The sequence below is a fragment of the Triturus cristatus genome, chromosome 7, assembly GCF_964204655.1.
Source record: "Triturus cristatus chromosome 7, aTriCri1.1, whole genome shotgun sequence".
Taxonomy (NCBI): domain Eukaryota; kingdom Metazoa; phylum Chordata; class Amphibia; order Caudata; family Salamandridae; genus Triturus; species Triturus cristatus.
The window spans coordinates 345739980-345757879 of record NC_140590.1 but is presented as its reverse complement, the minus strand read 5'-3'; the positions used below and the strand labels follow the sequence as shown (position 1 = coordinate 345757879).

The following is a 17900-nucleotide window of genomic DNA, read 5'->3' as shown; positions in this document are numbered from 1 at the left end:
AGACAGGCCCCTGTGACATCACACCAGTATAGTCAGATAGACAGCTTGCCATGCGGTACACAGCCTCCAGAAGCTCAGAACAGTCCCCTTTATGGGGAGTCCGTTCCACAGCTTACAAGAAGCCTGTGATCTTCAGTGTGACCTTCCCTCTGTACTCAGCAATGTGACGTGGCCGCCTGTTGATGTTTCAGAACACACACTGACCAAAAACATTCCTACGTGGATCCAAGGTTCACCAGGAAACCGTATATGTCGCCCACTTGTCAGCATGGCCTTTGGCACGTTTTCCTCCCCTGCCCTGTCAATGAACCCCTCCCCAGCGCGCTCCGGCCAGCCTCCTTTACAGTCACTCATTAACTATCCTCTGTTAGAAATATTACAGATTTCGGAGTTTGGGCAATGTGAAGTCCTTCAGCTTGTTGATCCTCCAAAGAACCAGGAGCATGTCTTCTTGCATCAATCTTCTGCTTCCCCTTAGCTCCATCCTCCTCACCATCTCTTTAACGAATGGGCAAGGTAAGGGATGCTTGTCTGGCTCTCGGAAAACCATTTTTTGAGGTATTCGAGATTGCTTTGGATTAGATTGCAACATTTATATAGCGCTTCCTACCTTTATGAGGGAAGCTGAAACGCTGCCTGCATAGGTAGCATGCTACACTCTGTAGGGTGTGTGGTTGGAAGGATGCTGTCTCTGTTTTCATCCTATATGGGATGTGTTTCTATATCACGTGTGATGACATCTGAGGTGCGGTTATTGTGATGGGACGCAGTGCTTAGCAGTGAGATGGATGAAGACGCGTAAGAGATAGGTGTGCAATGTATGTTTTTCCTTAAGCCGGCTTTTCATAGTCCACTTAGAAGGTTACTGCACTGGGTCACAATACAAAAAAGAAACAGCAAAACCAAACATACGCACCAAGTGTGTATGTGACGCACCTCCCCTAAGGAAGAAACAAACGTTTCCCACACAAATATCCCACAGAAAGTACAATGCTTGGAGTATTACACTTCAAGGGTGTGCACCACCACTGCTCCCGCTGTTTCTACAGAGCAGTCTTCTCGACTAAGATAACGTTTATCACAACTGTGGGTTGCACTACCAAACCCAAGATCCAAAGAATAATTTGGCCCATCCAATGTTGTTACTTTTAAATTTCTTTATTCTTCTTTTCGATAAAAAAAAAGCCATGCAGCCAACGCGTTTCGTCTCACTTCAGAGACTTCATTAGGGCTCATTAATTGATATGCGTTTCAAGTTTTTAACTCTGTTTTGAAATGCAATTACGCTGCGAAGTTCAAACTGTCTGTAACTCCGCAGTCGGACTGTACCCTCTATATCCAAGGTAAGTCGATAGTGATTGGCTCCTGTGCCTGAAAAGAAAGTTAAAAACCATAGGAGTTTTCAACCTCAGGCCGCCAGGAATCCACATCTTAGTCCATGCGCTCGAGCGCTCGATCACATGGACTAAGAATTGGATTTCTGGCGTCCCAAAGTTGAAAACTCCTATGGTTTTTAACTTTTCTTTGTATATAGAGGGTACAGTCCGACTACGGCGTTACAGACAGTTTGAACTTCACTGCGTAATTGCATATCAAAACAGTTAAAAACTTGAAACTCATATCAATTAATGAGCCCTGATGAAGTCCTCTTAAGTGGCACGAAACGCGTTGGCTGTGTGGCGTTTTTTTTATCGAAAAAGAAGAATAAAGAAACTTAATAGTAACAACATTGGATGGACCAAATTATTTACTGCACTGGGTTGTCCATTCTCAGACATCTTATTCTAAGTTTGTTGTCCTGAGCAGGTATAAGGTGGGGGAAGAAATGAGATCTGCTGTATCGGACTTTGTTACTGTCCTCCCATATGTGATTGCAATTGTGAGCTGTCAAAAGCAGTCATAGTTTTAGCAAGTTGGGACCCTCAGTGATTGACTAAATAGCCTTGCCTCCACTTGCCATTTAAAGCTTGAAACTTTACAGTGTACATGTACTGGCATCAGGCAGGGAACTTGATGGATGTGCTTGTTTTATTTGTCCTTTGCATGGTGGGTGCTGTGTGGTTGTTTTCTGCAGCTACAAAGGTGCACTACTTTACAGAGCTCTGGGTTGACATGTGGAAGAGGTTGTACATTGCAAAGGTCTTGTTCAACTGACAAAAGAGGTTGTAAAATATATAGGCCGGTCTTCACCAAGATACGAAGAGACTGTACATTGTAGAGTTCTTAGTAAACTGATGGAAGAGGCTTTCCAGTATAGGAGTTGTTTTTTGCCAAAAATCAGAAGAGGTTGTACATTGTCGAAGCCCTGGTTAACCGAAGAAAGGAAACAGCATTGTTATGTTCAAAGTCAACAAATAAAATAGCTTTTCTATTGAGGAGGTTGGTGATCATCAACAAAACAAAGGCTTTCCATTGTAGAGGTCGATGGATGGGAGAAGCTGTATGTTGCAGAGGTCTGTGTTAACAGGAAAAGGGGCTGTGGGATGATGAGATGTTGTGTACAGAAGGATGAACCCAAACTAACCAAGGAACTATGTTGGCAATGTAATTCAGCCTTCTGCTCTCACTCACTAAAATTAAAACTTACAACTTATTAAAACTCACCCTACTGAATGCAGAACTCCACAAAACTTGACCCCGCACTATGAGGGAAATGTTTGTAAGGTCCTACCCTAGACTACGGAAAGGTGCAGCAATGCCATATTAGTGGCATATTGTTCAGTGTACATGAGCTATTTAACAACATGCTTGACATGCTAAAGAGTAGTGCATCTTACTCCACCCTTTTTAGAAAGTGATAGTGTTTGAATGAAGTGCAGGAGAAGGGTATTCCAGGAAGGGTCCCTGAAGGAACCAAAAGTAAGAATTACGAGCAGAGAGGTACAGAGGGCCACTACCCCCCAAGGGACGCACAGACCTCAGGAGAAGGGTTGGTCCTTTCTCTAAGGAATAACTCCTATAGGCAGCTATGTACCGCATCAAAGGCTTCTTACACAGGTTAATAGAAAAGATCTGGAGAAACTATCTGAAAGAGTGGTGACACTGGCACAAATGCTCTCAGGGTCAAGAGGGATGTGGAAGAAAATAATGAGAGGGAGCCAAAGATCCATTTAATTATTTATTTTATTTTAAAAGTTTTATATAGCGCTGGCTAGACCCGGAGGTATAAGAGTCCTTTACATAAGGTTTCACAGATATTATAAAATTACTTCAGTTACACGTTACATCAGTTACTAGAAAAACATTTCCAGAGTGTAGTAGACTAAATAAATGGAGTTTAGAAGGGTAAGGGGGTGGGGTAAAGGGGTAGGAGTTAGACAGAATGGAGAGACGAAGGAGGGTCTGCCCACAGTCCGGCTGGGTAGGTGACGAACGAGGGGGAAGTCAACAGTCCATCACCTCTTTAGCTATCAGGTAGCTCCACCGGGCATCAGACAAACAGCTAGGTCTCAGCAGGAAAACAATAAAAGAGCAAAAGTAGCGTCGGGGAAGAAACAAGACAAATGTCAGAAGTCCGGCTGGGTAGGTGACGGCCATGGCGGTGTGCCGGAGCCAATCTCCCCTATAGCTTTCGGTGCAGCTCCACCGGGAATAAGCCATGTATGCGTTTCGGGTTCCACCATAATAGAGAGAGGAACAGGAGGTGATCCAAAGCCAAGACTCGAGAGGGGTAGGGGGTAGGGAGAAAGGGGAGGAGGGAAGTAAGGTCAGGAGAGAAATCAGTCCTGGTGTTACTGGGGAGAGCCATCAGCTACATTCTCCAGCTGGCCACTGGGACAAAGATGGTGAGAGTATAGGTGATAAGTCCACAACCCATTTCCTCTTTAGCTAAACAGGTAGCTCCACGGGGCATCGGTCAGCTAGCTAGGTCTCAACGGTCAGGAGGAAGATCCAATAATTTATGTCATGATGGGATCATCCATCACAAAGCAGTCATTCTTCACAACAAAACCAGGGCCACATCACAAGCAAAATAGAGCAGCGAGTCACCCAGGATATCGCACCTCCCCAATCTATCCAATGGTGGCATTTTACTGCATGCACCAAACCAAAGCACCTGCCGCTCTCAAGGTGCGACCAGAGGGTCCAACAGAATCCAAAATACATAGATGGCGGTGCACCGCAAAAGTTAACGTTTATTCCAACTCCAAGTTGTATGTAATCCAGAACAACTTTATTTTTCATTGATGATAGCATAGACAGCCAACGTGTTTTCTTCCTAACACATGAAATTCATCACGGCAAGTAGATGGAGACATAATATTCGACCCTGGCTGAATTATTCATATCAGCAGGAGATATGAGGATCCAATACAATTGAGGGACCGGGTTCCCAATGAGTGAAATTTGGAAACCGAATACCATATTTGACGGATGTGCAATTCTACTTGCCCTGATGAACTTCACGTGTTGTGAACGAAACGCGTTGGTTGTCTTTTGCTATTATCAATGAAAACTAAAGATGTTCTGGATTATATACAACTTGGAGTTGGACATGTATATGAATGGACTTTAACTTTTGCGGCGCACCACCATCCATGTATTTTGTACAAAACCAGACCCATCATCATGGAAAATAGGTCTCTGGGGCTAGACTCAAGGACCTCAGAAGCTGCTGATGCAGTTCTGGATGACAAAGATAAGGGGTGTATCCTTTAAACAATAAAGGTGAATGCAACAATGTCTTGCATAGACAATAAAATAAACTGCAAGGACCTGAAGCTGGAGTTTATAAATGCACGGAGACTGATGAACAAAATAAAAAAGAGTTTAATCAAAAGAACGTATTTCAATGACTCTCCCCTGTAGAATGCAGCCAGTGTCTTCCATGTAGAGAACGGAGCCAGTGACTGCGGACCTCCAGAGATGGTGGCAGGCAGCATGTGTCAGGAGTGGTGACATTGCCGGTGTCAAGATGGCTAATAGCACTAGCTCCTGCATACCCTTGATACACACTCCTTGCTTGGTATCCACAACAATCTTTGAACATTTAAGGCCCTATCATCCCATATCTTCAATTTGAATTGTGCTGTTTTTCAGAGGAGCTGTCCCATGCATCTCACTGTCTTCCAAGCACCATGTTTGATAAGTTACCTTCTCAAAAAGTTGGGACTTTGAGAGTAGTATACAAGATGCATCACACATACTACTTTGAAGTTGGGGCACTTGCTCATGGGCAGCAAACTAAGTTGACGTAAGGCCATGAGGCACGTTGTCAAACTTCCTTTGTGTTGGGAAATGTTGTACCAGTTCTCAATATATTACAGCTTGAAAATTCTGTTCCTTGTAAGAACAAGTTAAACAGAGCTAACAAAATCTATCCATGACGAGCTGGGAATGCGTAAAAAAACATAGGAGTTGCATGGTAACATCCACGCAACGCCTTTGGAATGCATTCCTAGCGCAGATTAAGCGATTTGCGCTGTGTTGCTTTACTCAAGATTTATGAAGCCACTCAGGGCCACAAAAGGTGGCCATGTGTGGTCCATAAATCTCTCTTTTGTGTTGTGTCACTCTTGCCCCAAGTTGCGTTATGCAAGAGCAATGCAACGGGCCTGTAAAGTTTCCGACAGTGTGAAATGGATGCAAATTGGGCGAAACATGGGATAGCGCAAGTACGTCTAGGGTGCCACAGAAAACCAGTTCACTAAAGTCACATGCACTCGATTTGCATAGTGTATTAGAATCAAATGAAACAGGCACAGTTATCAAAAGAAGTGTAAGATATTTTCACACGTAATACGTGTAATGTTTGCAATAACTGATATATATGACAAGACTGACCCTTGACAATGCATAGGTTTTTGGTGCTTGCGCAACATAGCATTGTGTTGTTTTAGACTCTTGGTAAATCTGATTTATGGCTTTTAAAGTCCTTCCAATAATCCCAACTTCCCCCCTCTACTGATCCCAGCCACTCTTCTGTTGTGCTGAAGCACATTTTAAATTTGTTCAGTGTAGCAGGGAGTCATCAGGTGAGCTGGAAGACACCCTCCTATCTCCCTCACCCTGCCGCTCCTGAGCCCCCTCCTCGCCTCTTATGTGTACATAAGATTAGATGCAGGCCTAGGGCAAGGTTAGAGCCTTTGCTGATGTGGTCCCTCTGCTGTTATTCTATGATAAGGCTCGGCTCATGTCATAGTCTTTTTTTGTCTGATCTGCGGGTTCATATCTAGACTCAGTGGCAGGTCAGAAGTGACCAGCGCTCATCCTCACCTGGTGATTTGTGACTTTGATCTGTGCGGACGGGTAGCTGGTGTCTGGTGCCGAGGGCAGGCACTTCCTCACACAAGCCAAAGGAACGACTCACCACACAAAAAGTTCAATTAAATAATGGCAACCTTTTGACAGTCCCAGCAAAGAAGCCAGTGTCTTGCTTCATCTCACAACCACCCGAGCGGCGCTGCAGCACATAATGGGCAGTCTGCTATGCTTGTGTGGCTACCACAGACATGGCAGTTCGGGCTGGACTGTTCCCATGAGGCACAGGGTCAGACTGATTTTCATATGGCCATGTCTGAACTGGGGTGGCGGAGTGAGCTAAAGAATGATGATGGATTAAACCCAGATCAGGTGACTGGGGGTGAGTGCTTGCAATGTTCCACTCCGTCCATCATCCCCTTTGGTTTTGCTACCACAGACTTGCCAGCGGCCTTAATCCACACAAGCCCTAGACCCAGAACACAACATGATTGCAAGTGTACCAAATGACTACCCGTAATGATTCCAAAGCTGCTAGAGGTGACTCAGCTGAGGCTGGCGCTAGTTATTTGACTGACATTTCCTCAGTACGACCCCCCCTTGCTGAGGCAACGACTTGTTGGGATTTCAGACTGATTTTCTAAAAGGCCAGTTCATCCGTTTTTGCCTATTTAAATGACATCATCCACAAAGTGACGTGTGACTTTCTCCTTCAATTTCAGGTCTTGTTATAACTGTGCTTCACTGTACTCCTTTTAATGAATGTGCAAGGAAGAGAGTCTGAACTAGACCTGTTTGTGTTCGTTCCTGTTACCTACATAAATCTCTGAAGCAGGCACTGAGCTATCTTACCAGCTGTAAAGAGCTGAGAAAACCTAAATCTCTGGTCTAAACCCAAACCTAGGGGCATATCAGCAAGGCGAGGCGATAGAATTAATGCCGCTTTTGCGGCCGTTTTCGGCCGAAAAGCGGCGATAATTTATCGCCTAATTAGCAAGCTCACGCTAACACGAGAAAACTTGCGTTAGCGTAGGAATTCCTAACGCCCAGCTTTGCATCTCTAATGAGATGCAAAGTGGGCGTTCCTGACCTGACATGACAGGAGAAATGTCACTAAGCGACATTTCTCCTATCATCAAGCCCCACGCTATGAAGCATAGCGGCAAGAAAAGTAGCGATAACCCCTGTTATCGCTACTTTCCTTACGCCTGCTTCGGGACTGACTTAGCCATGATATCCTATGGAAGGTGGATATCATGGCTAAGTTTGTGGGGCCCTATCAACAACGTCATATTGCATGAGATTATCGCTGGGTTTCCAGCGATAATCTCACGTTAGGCAGTTAGCGCGAGGATTTTTATCGCTTTTGAGATAAGCGTTCCTAATAGCACGCTATCTCAGCGATAAAAATCCACGCTAGCCGGCCATAATTATCCTAGCGCTAAGTGCACTTAGCGATAATTATCGCCGGTTGTTGCTGATATGCCCTCTAGTCATGTGATGATGTGAAGGTGGTCTGCAAAAGTGTGATACCTTAGCTGTCAGTCAGAATGATATGTGGAGGAGCCATGGCTAGGAGACATATGAAGTCAGAATGAGACAACTCATTTGTCTCCTTTTGATCACATGAGCAGGAGTGGCCCATGCAGGTAAGAACAGTGGGACGGAGAGGCAGGGTGGGGAGGAGTCGACAGACGACGATGAGGGGATACAAATTTAAGTAAAAGAAAACCACTTACCTTGCGCTTGCTGGAGATGCGGAGAGCGCAAGGTAAGAGGTTTTCTTTTTTTCCCCCTTGTCATCGTCTGTCAACTCCAGTCCAGTCCCACTCCTCTGCCCCACCGCTCTTACTTGCACCGTCGCTCCTGCACATGAAAGCGATAAAAACACACAGGAGAAGCAGTTGTGGGGTGACAACGCTTCTTAGAACATTAGAATATTGATCACTCTCTTAAAGACAATGGAGTGCTCCGGGCTTCTACTGGCTGGTTGAAGCCTATAGAGCAACATTCCAATATATATTTTTTTCAGTGCTGTTGCTGTAAATAAAGGGCTCTTGCAGCTCGAGGGGATTTAAACCCCCTTGGACTCCGAGATGCATTTGCTTTTACAAATAACAACATTCTGCCCTCGGGGGGCAGAATGTTCTAATAGCCTTAGAGCCCTTTGTAACAGGTTATACTGGCCATTAAAGGCCCGCTCCCTTGTTAATGTCCGGTAGAGCCCCGTACGTTGGGCCTTAAGGCTATATTACAACACTGTAACGCTGGGAGCTCCAGTGAAGACAGTGGATTGGCTCAGGGCCAATAATGGCTGGTACAGACCTTCTGCTCCAACATTCAAATGACCTCTTTCAGTTTCTCCCTGTTGATTTTATAACATTCTACTCATGGCTGGAATGTTTTAATGGCGTTATAGCCCTTCTGTCTCAGGGTATAATGCTTGTCAAATGCTCTCTCCTGTGTTATCAGTCCTTGCCTGCGGCGGTCTACAAATCATAAAGAAGTCCTTTAATAGCCTTTATAACTCTTGGCAGTGGGCTATAATGCTATATTAGCAATTTCTTCAGAATAAACAGTGCTTCACTAAGCAAGAGTTAGGCTGTAACCGATTACCAACTGACACAGATTCAGGACATCATAGTATTCCATATAAGAAGATACCAATCTGCTTTCAAGACAAGGAGGTACAGATTGGGCCATTCTCCTCTCTCACAAATACATTTAAAGGCAAAGGTGGGGGGCAGCAGGGTTGGGGAGCAGGGGGCAGAGGGAGCAGGGGGTGGGGGTGGAGGGAGCAGGGGGTGAAGGAAGCAGGGGGTGGGGGGTCGGGGGGGGCCGGGGCGAGGGAGAATAACATTTAAAAAAAGACAAACAGAACAGATAATTTTGCTTCATTTCCCCACACATATACCAGTACACCTGCCCTCTGATGTTATATGAAGCTCATTCATCATGTATTACACTGTTGTAGCCAGACGACCTTTTGGTACCCCGCCATGGATTGCTTTTTCTAAATGTTTTCAGCTGTACTTTCCTGCTCGGACAAACTCCTAATAAAAACTTCTTTGAATGTAAAATAAAAGACAAATAAATTTGAAAACAGCATACACCACAGTTTAGGTATTCAGATGTAGGTGAAATGAAGGTTTGAACTGTTACTCTGATTGAGAGCAGGGTCAAGTTCTCCCGACATGTTTAATGTTCTGCCATCATCTCTCTTCCACGGGCCGGAAGGCTCAAGTTCACTGCTTCATCAGAAAATGCGCGCCTGGAGGGAGGATACCAACATTTCGACGTCATTCAATTGTCTGGCATAAATATTGTGGCTTAAACATTGTTTACAAAAACACCACCCCATTGGAGTTAATAATAGAATATGCACCCAAAGGGATGATATTTTGATTGCCTACATGTAGGACATGGTATTTATGTAAGGCAATATTTTTGTATATAAACTCTTAATGGGCAGCTGGGCAGGAGCTCAGCCCCAGCTTCGGCTGTGCACCGCAAGAGCCTGGCAGCTCGCAGCCTCGTTTTACGCATGCGCAGGAAACGCTCCCCACACAGCAGCAACAAAGCTGAGGCTTCGCCTCAAGCTGCGCAGATTATTTCCAGTTGCAGCACTTTGAATGCTCCCTTGTCTTTGAAGCACCATTAAACAGATTAGAAACGCAAGGAGAGCTCTGCAGGGAAGTCACTGCCCATTGGCTCTTTGTCCCTGGCAAGGCAGAGTTGTGATACAGCCGAATGCTCTCGCCCTCCATTGCACGCACCCAGGGTTGGGCTGCCCTATAGGGCACTTAGGTAGTGACCGATGGGCTGGTCTGACAGGTCAGTGTGTGGGCCAGTTTGTGTTCCTGTTTTATGGTCTGCTGGGCCTACTTTTACTGTTGATTTCTCTGATATTAAAACAAACATTGCTTGCAGCAAGCATAATTCCGTGCAGCCTTCCAGACCTTGCACAACACTTAAACAGCATGTCTTTGCAAGTTCAAAACTGCCCCAAGTGGCAAACATTGCCCACTTTCTTTTTAGCTGTGTAATTCATTAATCAAGGTCACTTTTATTTTGGTGCCCAGGCCCACTTTCTGGTCCAGTCCGACCTTGCACACACCTAACAGCACTAACAGTGCCATTGCAAGGGTGCCATGGCCCTAATGCACACAGGGGAATTTTGTCATTGTAAAATACACTCTTAATTTAGCTGCAGTGGGTCCCTCACAATCCATAGCCCTGTTCGCTATTTCGGTATAAAAAAAAAGAATGCTTCTATGGTTTTATAATGTTCAAATATCATGAAATGACCATTTATGTGAAGCATCAGATGGAAAGAAACACTGCCACAGGCAATAGGTCTCTTCTTGTCCAACTTTTGACTTTGGCAGTGCTTTGTTCTCAATGCTGGGCAGCATTTGCAACAACAACAAAAAAGTCAGACATAACTTGGAATGGTAAATAAAAGAGCTGTAAGTGGCAGCATGGCTGCCGGGATCACTAAATAATTAAAAAAAATGATCAGAGGCGCAGAGGCTGGCGGGATGCAATGTGGAGTGGGCAAGAAGGGGCAGAGGGGAAGCAGAATAGAGCAGGAGGGGCAAATTAAATAATTATGAAGGTGAGTGGAGGAGAAGAGAAAAGCAGCACATGAGGGAGAGGGTAACACAGAGTGTTGAGGGATTTGACAGAGGTTTAAGCACACGAGATACAGAACAAGCAGCACACAAGAGCGAGCAATGTGGAGCATGGGTGGGCAGATATTTGACTGTGGCAGATTCACACGAGGGAGAGAGCTGGAAAACACATGCACTGTCATGGAGTGCTTACCTACAATTAATAAAAGTAGTTCCCTAAATGTGAATAATGGAAGGATACAAGTCAGGCATTCAAAAGGATGGTAAACAGAGAAAGTCAAGCCATTGAATAAAAAGCAAGCAAATGAGGGTGACTATGAAGCCAGTAAGCAGTGCATGAGATCTAAGTGCACTAATGGGATTACTTATGAGAGGCTTGCGCTGCTAGAGCGCCCCTTATTTTGATGCTCCGGCAGCACCGGCCTCTCAATCATATCTATGAGGCGATGTGCAGCCACTCTGCATGGCCTCATAGACATGGAGTAAGACAAAGCAGCGCAAGTTTGTTTTCACAATCAACACTCATGGATTTTGACGTTGCCCCGTATTTACTTTATCACGTAAACAAGGGACAGCACCAAAACCTTACGCCTCCCCAGAGCAAGCGTAATGAGGAGGAATATTAGTATTTCTCCTCATTTTTTCCTCTTTCCAAAATGCCTCTCAGGATTGTTTTTGTGCAGGAGTTGCCCCTTCCTGCACAAAAACAACCCTGCCTGCAACGGAGGCACCGGGTGCCTACGCTGCCTCTAGACAGCAAATTGTGCGCCAGCACAGGGAGAAAGGAGAACAATGCACCGTATTTCATTAATACAGTGCATTCCTGCCCTTTCACTTTGGCATAGTGCAGCGAGGCAAGAAGACTTGCGGCGCTGCCCTACACCTATTTCTCATAAATGAGGCCCTAAGATTTCGATAAGATTATAATAGGTTTTTCACAACCACATAGATGAAAGAGCAATAGAGAGAGGATTGGAAAACACAAGAAAGGAAAGTTGGGTATTAGGGAAGTTAAAAAGAACATAGACAGGAATGTGTAATCCCGTGTGAATAGGATGTTTGTGAGTCTTTCCGAATTCTTCAGTTCATGGCAGTTTGGATTTCTGTAATGATATAGCATGTCTCATAATTTCAGACTAAACAGTATTACATCTTCTAGCGGAATAGACGTAGACCCACTGTGTGTGATATTGTAGTTTGTCAGAGTTTTTCCATTTGTTGCACATTTATTGGAAGCTATGTTCACCGCAAGTGAAGTCAGGCTGATTTAGATTAATTTTGGCTACTAGGGTTGACACATGACCATGCAGCCACGATCAGTAACAGAGTTTCGAAAATTAAAGTTAGTCCCTTTTTGGGTTTCATTTTAATATTGGAATACTTTGAGCATCTAAACATTTGATGGGATGGGTTTCCATGCTCTGTATTGCAGTGCCAGGAAGTGTCATTTTTGTGCAGACCTATTTTGAACATTTTGTCGAAGGCCCATGGGGGACACTTGGATACCGAGGATGCTTAAGTCTGGAAGATATTTTCCCTGTAAAAATGTAGGGATCCCAATGTTGCCAGTTTATTTGTTAATACATGACCAATCTTTAAAAGTAGGTTATAAGCTTTTTAAAAGTTACGAGTTGCTATTTTTCTGTTTTATCTTTGCCGTGTTTAATGTAAACATTAGGAAGTTGTCCATTTGAGAGTACAATTTTTTGGGCATATTTAGGCAAATGACATGACAAAGTGTTACCATCTTCTCATAAATCTGCTAAGGACACTGTCCGAGGACATCAGTTGTTCCAATCATGGTCATATGTTTAAATCCTTGAAAATACGTTTTTGTTCCTCGGAGGGTGTGGGTAATTTCAGTGATCTGAGCTATGTGTTTATTTATCTAGTTTATGCAGTACACCAACTTTTTTAAGGCAATGCTTAATTTTTTGAGTCCTTGGAGTCCTTATAAAGAGTTGTATTTTATAAATCATTTAATGCCATGTGTAACCATCTGGTTCACTTTTACAAAGGCAGGTTAGAGCCATTCTAGTGCTGTGCCTCCCTAGAGGGAATTGTTTATTTAAATGTTTTCAATTTCAGAGGGAAGGCAGGGAAATCTCTGAGGGAGAATTGAAAAGGAGTAGTTGATAGTGTGATTGTCATTTTAATGGCCTCTATCGTTCCCCATCCAGATGTAATATTTTGGTCACTATGATTCTGTCAGAACAGTAAGGTATTGAGTTGGGTGTTTAGCTTTCATTCCGATTGTCTCTTCATCATCTGATTCGAGGAGTATAACTTAGGGCCTCATTACGATGTTGGTCGGAGTTGCCTCCAACCGACATCGCCGCAGATGTGGAACTGACCAGCCTCCGGTCAGCAGTCTTGACACCGAAATTAGGAAACGTCCGCGCATGGTGTGGTTGCAAGCTCATGCTGCGATCCGAAACTGCCCGCAGCATAAGCTCCCTTTGCAGAAAGGAAGGTTTTGCACATCTCTGCAGGGATGTGAATTGGGACACTGTAGGTGCCCTCCAGGGCCACACCATAGGGCCAAGGGAGAAGGGAGCCCTGCTAGGGGCCCCCAAAGAAACTTTACGAAAGCTTTTTTATGTCGGAAAGGCCAACATGGAAAGGCTGTCGTAAACCGACATCATAATCCCGATGGCGTGAATGGCATCCTTAAGGGATTTTGAGTGGTTTTCGACTGGCGCTCGTCGGAACCGAGTCGGTTTCCCCGGCCCGTATACACTCCAACTGCCGACATTGTAATTCGGCGGTCGGAATGTAAACCTTTCATGTTGGTCAGAAAGTCGACCGACATCGAAATAAGGCCCTAAGTATTTTGATGGGCTTTAAGTCCAACTCAAGGCTTTTTCTTCCATCATTGGTTTGATACAGTTTATATCAACAATTTGCGTTATTTTTTTTAATTGAATAACCAGAAACAGTAGAATATCTAGCAATAGAATTTAATATTGGTGGATTAGACTCTTCAACATCTGAAACAAAGAGGATGCCATCTTCCAATTAAGCTGCACGTTTCTATGGTTTGTGTACATTTTCTATGCTTTCAAATTGTTTTTTCATTCTAAGCGATGCTACCAGTAGTGGTTGCAGGCAGTGAGGAACAAGTGAGATAATACTAGGACCCCTTGAGGAGTTCCTTGTTTTATCTCAGATGGTGCAGAAGCAGTGTCTAGGTTACCTTAAATTTAATCAGTAAGGCATTTGGCTTACACCTAAACCCCTTACACTATAGATTTATATATCACTATGGAAAAAGGTATACAGCATTTGTTGCATCAACATCAATTGGAGGTAGTCAGGAGCAGCAGCTTCTACCCCTTACGTAACCTATTAGACCGTGGCACTGCCTTTGTTCCCTCAGTTAGAGGTGGCATCTAGAAAGTAGCAGGGATAGAAATAATGAAGACTGTTTACTTATTGTGTGGTTCCTTCCCCTGGCGCTCCAGCAGGCACCACAAAATCAAACAGGAGTTTGTACAGGACCATGGTTGACACAACAGGATGACCCTGTGATGCCCCATGGATCAAGAGGTGCTTAATGCTGCCAATAACATGTTAGAGTGTCGACGGGGCATCTTCCTTAATGCATAACACATTGTCACACCTGACTTACAAATGGGTACCTGTTCCAAGCACAGGAAGTGAGTAGTGGGATGTAGTTAAATGTGACTGTTTTACATGATGTACATTCTTTTTTCTATTTTACAAACCAGCCTTAGATCAAGACACCCAAGTATGTGAACGTGTCCTTATTAACCCTAAATAAGGTCTACATTAGCTTCCAGTGGTCACTACTTCCTGTTTCAAGTTTATAGGAAACAACACAAATATTGATTTCATTTCAATATCTTGTTCAAAGTGCATGTTTATACCCTATTGTTGTCTCCAGACCAGGCCGTGTGAGCATGCCAGGGAGCGTCCATTCAGGTTTTTAACAGGAGTGAGGAGTGACCATGTCTCTGATATCGCGAGGAGGCTGTTAGTTGATCAACGTGTTCTCGTTATCTTTCAGCCTTTGTACCCTTTGTTTCCAGAGTATGGAACCCTTTACACAACACATTTGCCATTTCTAAAATGATGGTTCACACTCGTACAGCATTGCCATTTCTTCCCATTTCATCAGGACACTCTAGTCCTATCTTCAGTTTATAATAATAACAACCTATTGTGTTCTGGGAGCTGTAGTCATGAGTTGACTCTGTTGAACCAGTTTGACTGACATACCGAGTGTAACACCTCCGGTCCCAGGCAAGGGTGCGCAGGCCTAACAGCAGAGCACACACAAGGAACATCCACACAGATACTCGGTCCGTGCCATCAGCCACGTGCGCTGATGTCACCCTTTATTAAGTACTCCCTGGTCCGCGCCCGGCCCAGGGAGGTGCATACAAACATTGTATTGTAGAGCCCAGGTGGCTCACCACACCGAGTAACAAGGATCCAGAACAGATACTTATGCAGCCAGTTGGCAACCATACTCTAAAATGGCATATGCATATGAAATATTAAGATGTTACCTAAATCAATGGTATTCTTTTACAGTTCTTAATTTGTAAAAAAAAAAAAAAAGTGCCAGTCCCTCGTCAGGGGGCCACTGCAGCTTTCACCACTCATTGCCCCTCTCAGCGCTGCCAATGGCAGTACTAATGCAATTACTAATCATCACACTCTGACAAGTGTGACAATTCAGACTATTCCAGGCCCCCAAAGCTATCAGAATGGCTTGGGCAGCAGGTATTTTCTTTTATATATATTGAATTATTCAACAACTGTTGGTGTGCTCATCTATAAAGTAGACAGACGGCGCGACCATGTGGCAGACTGTTAAAAGCTCCGGTGTTGACAATTATGTGCTGGTGCCAAGCACCAGAAACAACCAGCTCAAATTAACCACTGTCTTTTTATCAACGACTCAAGTATGCAAAGCTCAATGGAGCCACTAGGTTAAAACATATAACCTTAAGGTTTCATAGAGGCCTATGCAATGAATACTTTACTATACTGCACTCTCTTACTGAACATTTTTGCAATTTTCAAGGATGCACGAGTTTACACATATAGTGGACAGTATAGAATATTGCATAGATAGATCTATCTACTATAGGCGATGCCTTTCACTCATGCACAATTGCCTCATATCAACACAATTTAGTTGTGCCCTCACATAGACTCACATTACTCCAAGACGTTTAGGGGTAGGTGACCTGGGGCACAAGCCGGATGAAAAAGCAGAAAATGGTCTGCGCCCACCATCGAGACCAATGTACTTTGCATTCTGCTATGTTTTTTGTGATGGAAGGCAATAATCCATATATTTCAAAGCAGTGTGTGTGTGTGTTGCAGCCTGGTGCCTCACTACCAGTGGCTTGGTCCTAAGACCAGCAGCGGCCTGTGCAGGTAAGAGCGCTGGGGCGGTGGAGCCGGCTGGGCGGGGGATTTCAACAGACGCCGAAGAGGAAAATTTATTTATTTATTTATTTTATTTTCCCTCATTGTCATCTGTCAAATCCCAACCCAACCCGGCTCACCGCTCTTACCTGCATGGGCCACTGCTGCCAGAGACTTGCCCTTTTGGCCACACTTAAATCTCCCTATTTACACATAGCGACACATCCACTTCCACAAAATGGCAAATTCCATTAATCTGTTGTCCCTATTTTCAGAACTCTTAAAATCTTTTGTTCCACAAACTGAACCATGAATCCTGGCCGTTTCACCGACCCAGAAGCCTTGTTCTTTTGCTCAGTTTATTTTCATTATATTCCTTAATTTTCATTTGCTTCTCACAGCACGTGGCCGTAAGCTTTACTGCTTCCTAATCAGTCGCGGCCGGCATGATTCGCACATGGTGGGTGCGGGGGGGCGCGCCGGGTGGCGGTCGCGCGGGGAGGGTGGTTTAATTAAAAAAAGAAAAATTTTAAACGTACCTTTGCGTCCGTCCCAGACTCCCACGTCGTGTCTCCTGCTCTCTCTCTCTGCTCACAGGAAGCAGAAGCAGGCAGGCTCCCTCTCCTCCCCTAAGCCAATCACAACACTGCAATTGCAGCGTTGTGATTGTCTAGGATGCCGTCTGTACAGGCGTCTATGGGGAGGCCGTTTTCTCCTTGTACGCTGCGCAGCAGCCTACATGGAGAAAACGGAGAGTGCTATGACCAGGGCCGACCAAACAGCCAGCGCCCATAACATTGGGCAAGCCACTCCTCCCCGACCCGCCTACCTGCCTGCCCCCAGCCAGGCATACCCGTCTTCTGATTTCTCACAGTCCGAGTAGCAGAAACGTAAAATGGTATTTACCACTTTACGTTACTGCTTCTCGCACTGCGACGCCCACGTGGAGGAGCCTCCCCTGTTCCTAATCTAGGATGGAGAGCACATCCACACTTCTGGTTTGCATCCCCACCGACACGATTTGGAACCAGCCTTTCTCCCTCTTAATAGCTGAACTTATGAATATGATGTGTCTTTTGTACTTTTTTGCAATGATTGCATCTCTCTAAAGTACACTACCGCAGTTGGCCAGTGGCAAGCACACCTTGAGGCCCGTGTTGAATACTTCCATTTGAATATTAGTTTTAGGATAACCTAAAGCTGTGGTTTTGTGTGAAATACAATGTCTCTTAAATCACTTTTTATTTCAGAAGATGTGGAATTGACACCTCTATCAGGTATATTTTCATCAGGAAACCTGCCCTCACAAAAACATATATTAGAACTAAAATAGCCCTGCTAGCCTCATATATGTCCACAAACCTTATTTTGGGCTATTTAGTACAGGTGACTATCAGATCCATTGCTATGTCTTGTCAAACTGGATAAAGGACCATTGCTATCCAGATTGTTCCGGCACCATAGACCTGCAGAGCAATCCTTTGGTTTCATGGGAGTCACAAACATTTTTAAGTTGCTACCAGTGATGTTATATGCCAGAACTCTTGCAGTATGAATTCAGGACCCCAGTAGATTTCTGGCCACCATCATTCAACTCAAAAGTATAGGATATTGCAGGGGGCTTGTATGTGCACAAAAATCAAACATCGCAGTGGTACA

The 17900-nt window shown here is 44.5% G+C and overlaps 1 protein-coding gene across 1 annotated transcript in view; it reads left to right on the top strand.

Annotated features, from left to right (window-relative positions):
• The first annotated feature begins 396 nt into the window (after nucleotides 1-396).
• Nucleotides 397-17900, top strand: part of LOC146809627 (beta-2-glycoprotein 1-like) — an 87459-nt gene continuing 69955 nt past the window's right edge. The window contains exon 1 of the mRNA XM_085616479.1: nucleotides 397-516. Coding sequence (XP_085472605.1) covers nucleotides 444-516 — 73 coding nt within the window. The 5' untranslated portion in view covers nucleotides 397-443. The remainder of the gene's footprint in view (nucleotides 517-17900) is intronic.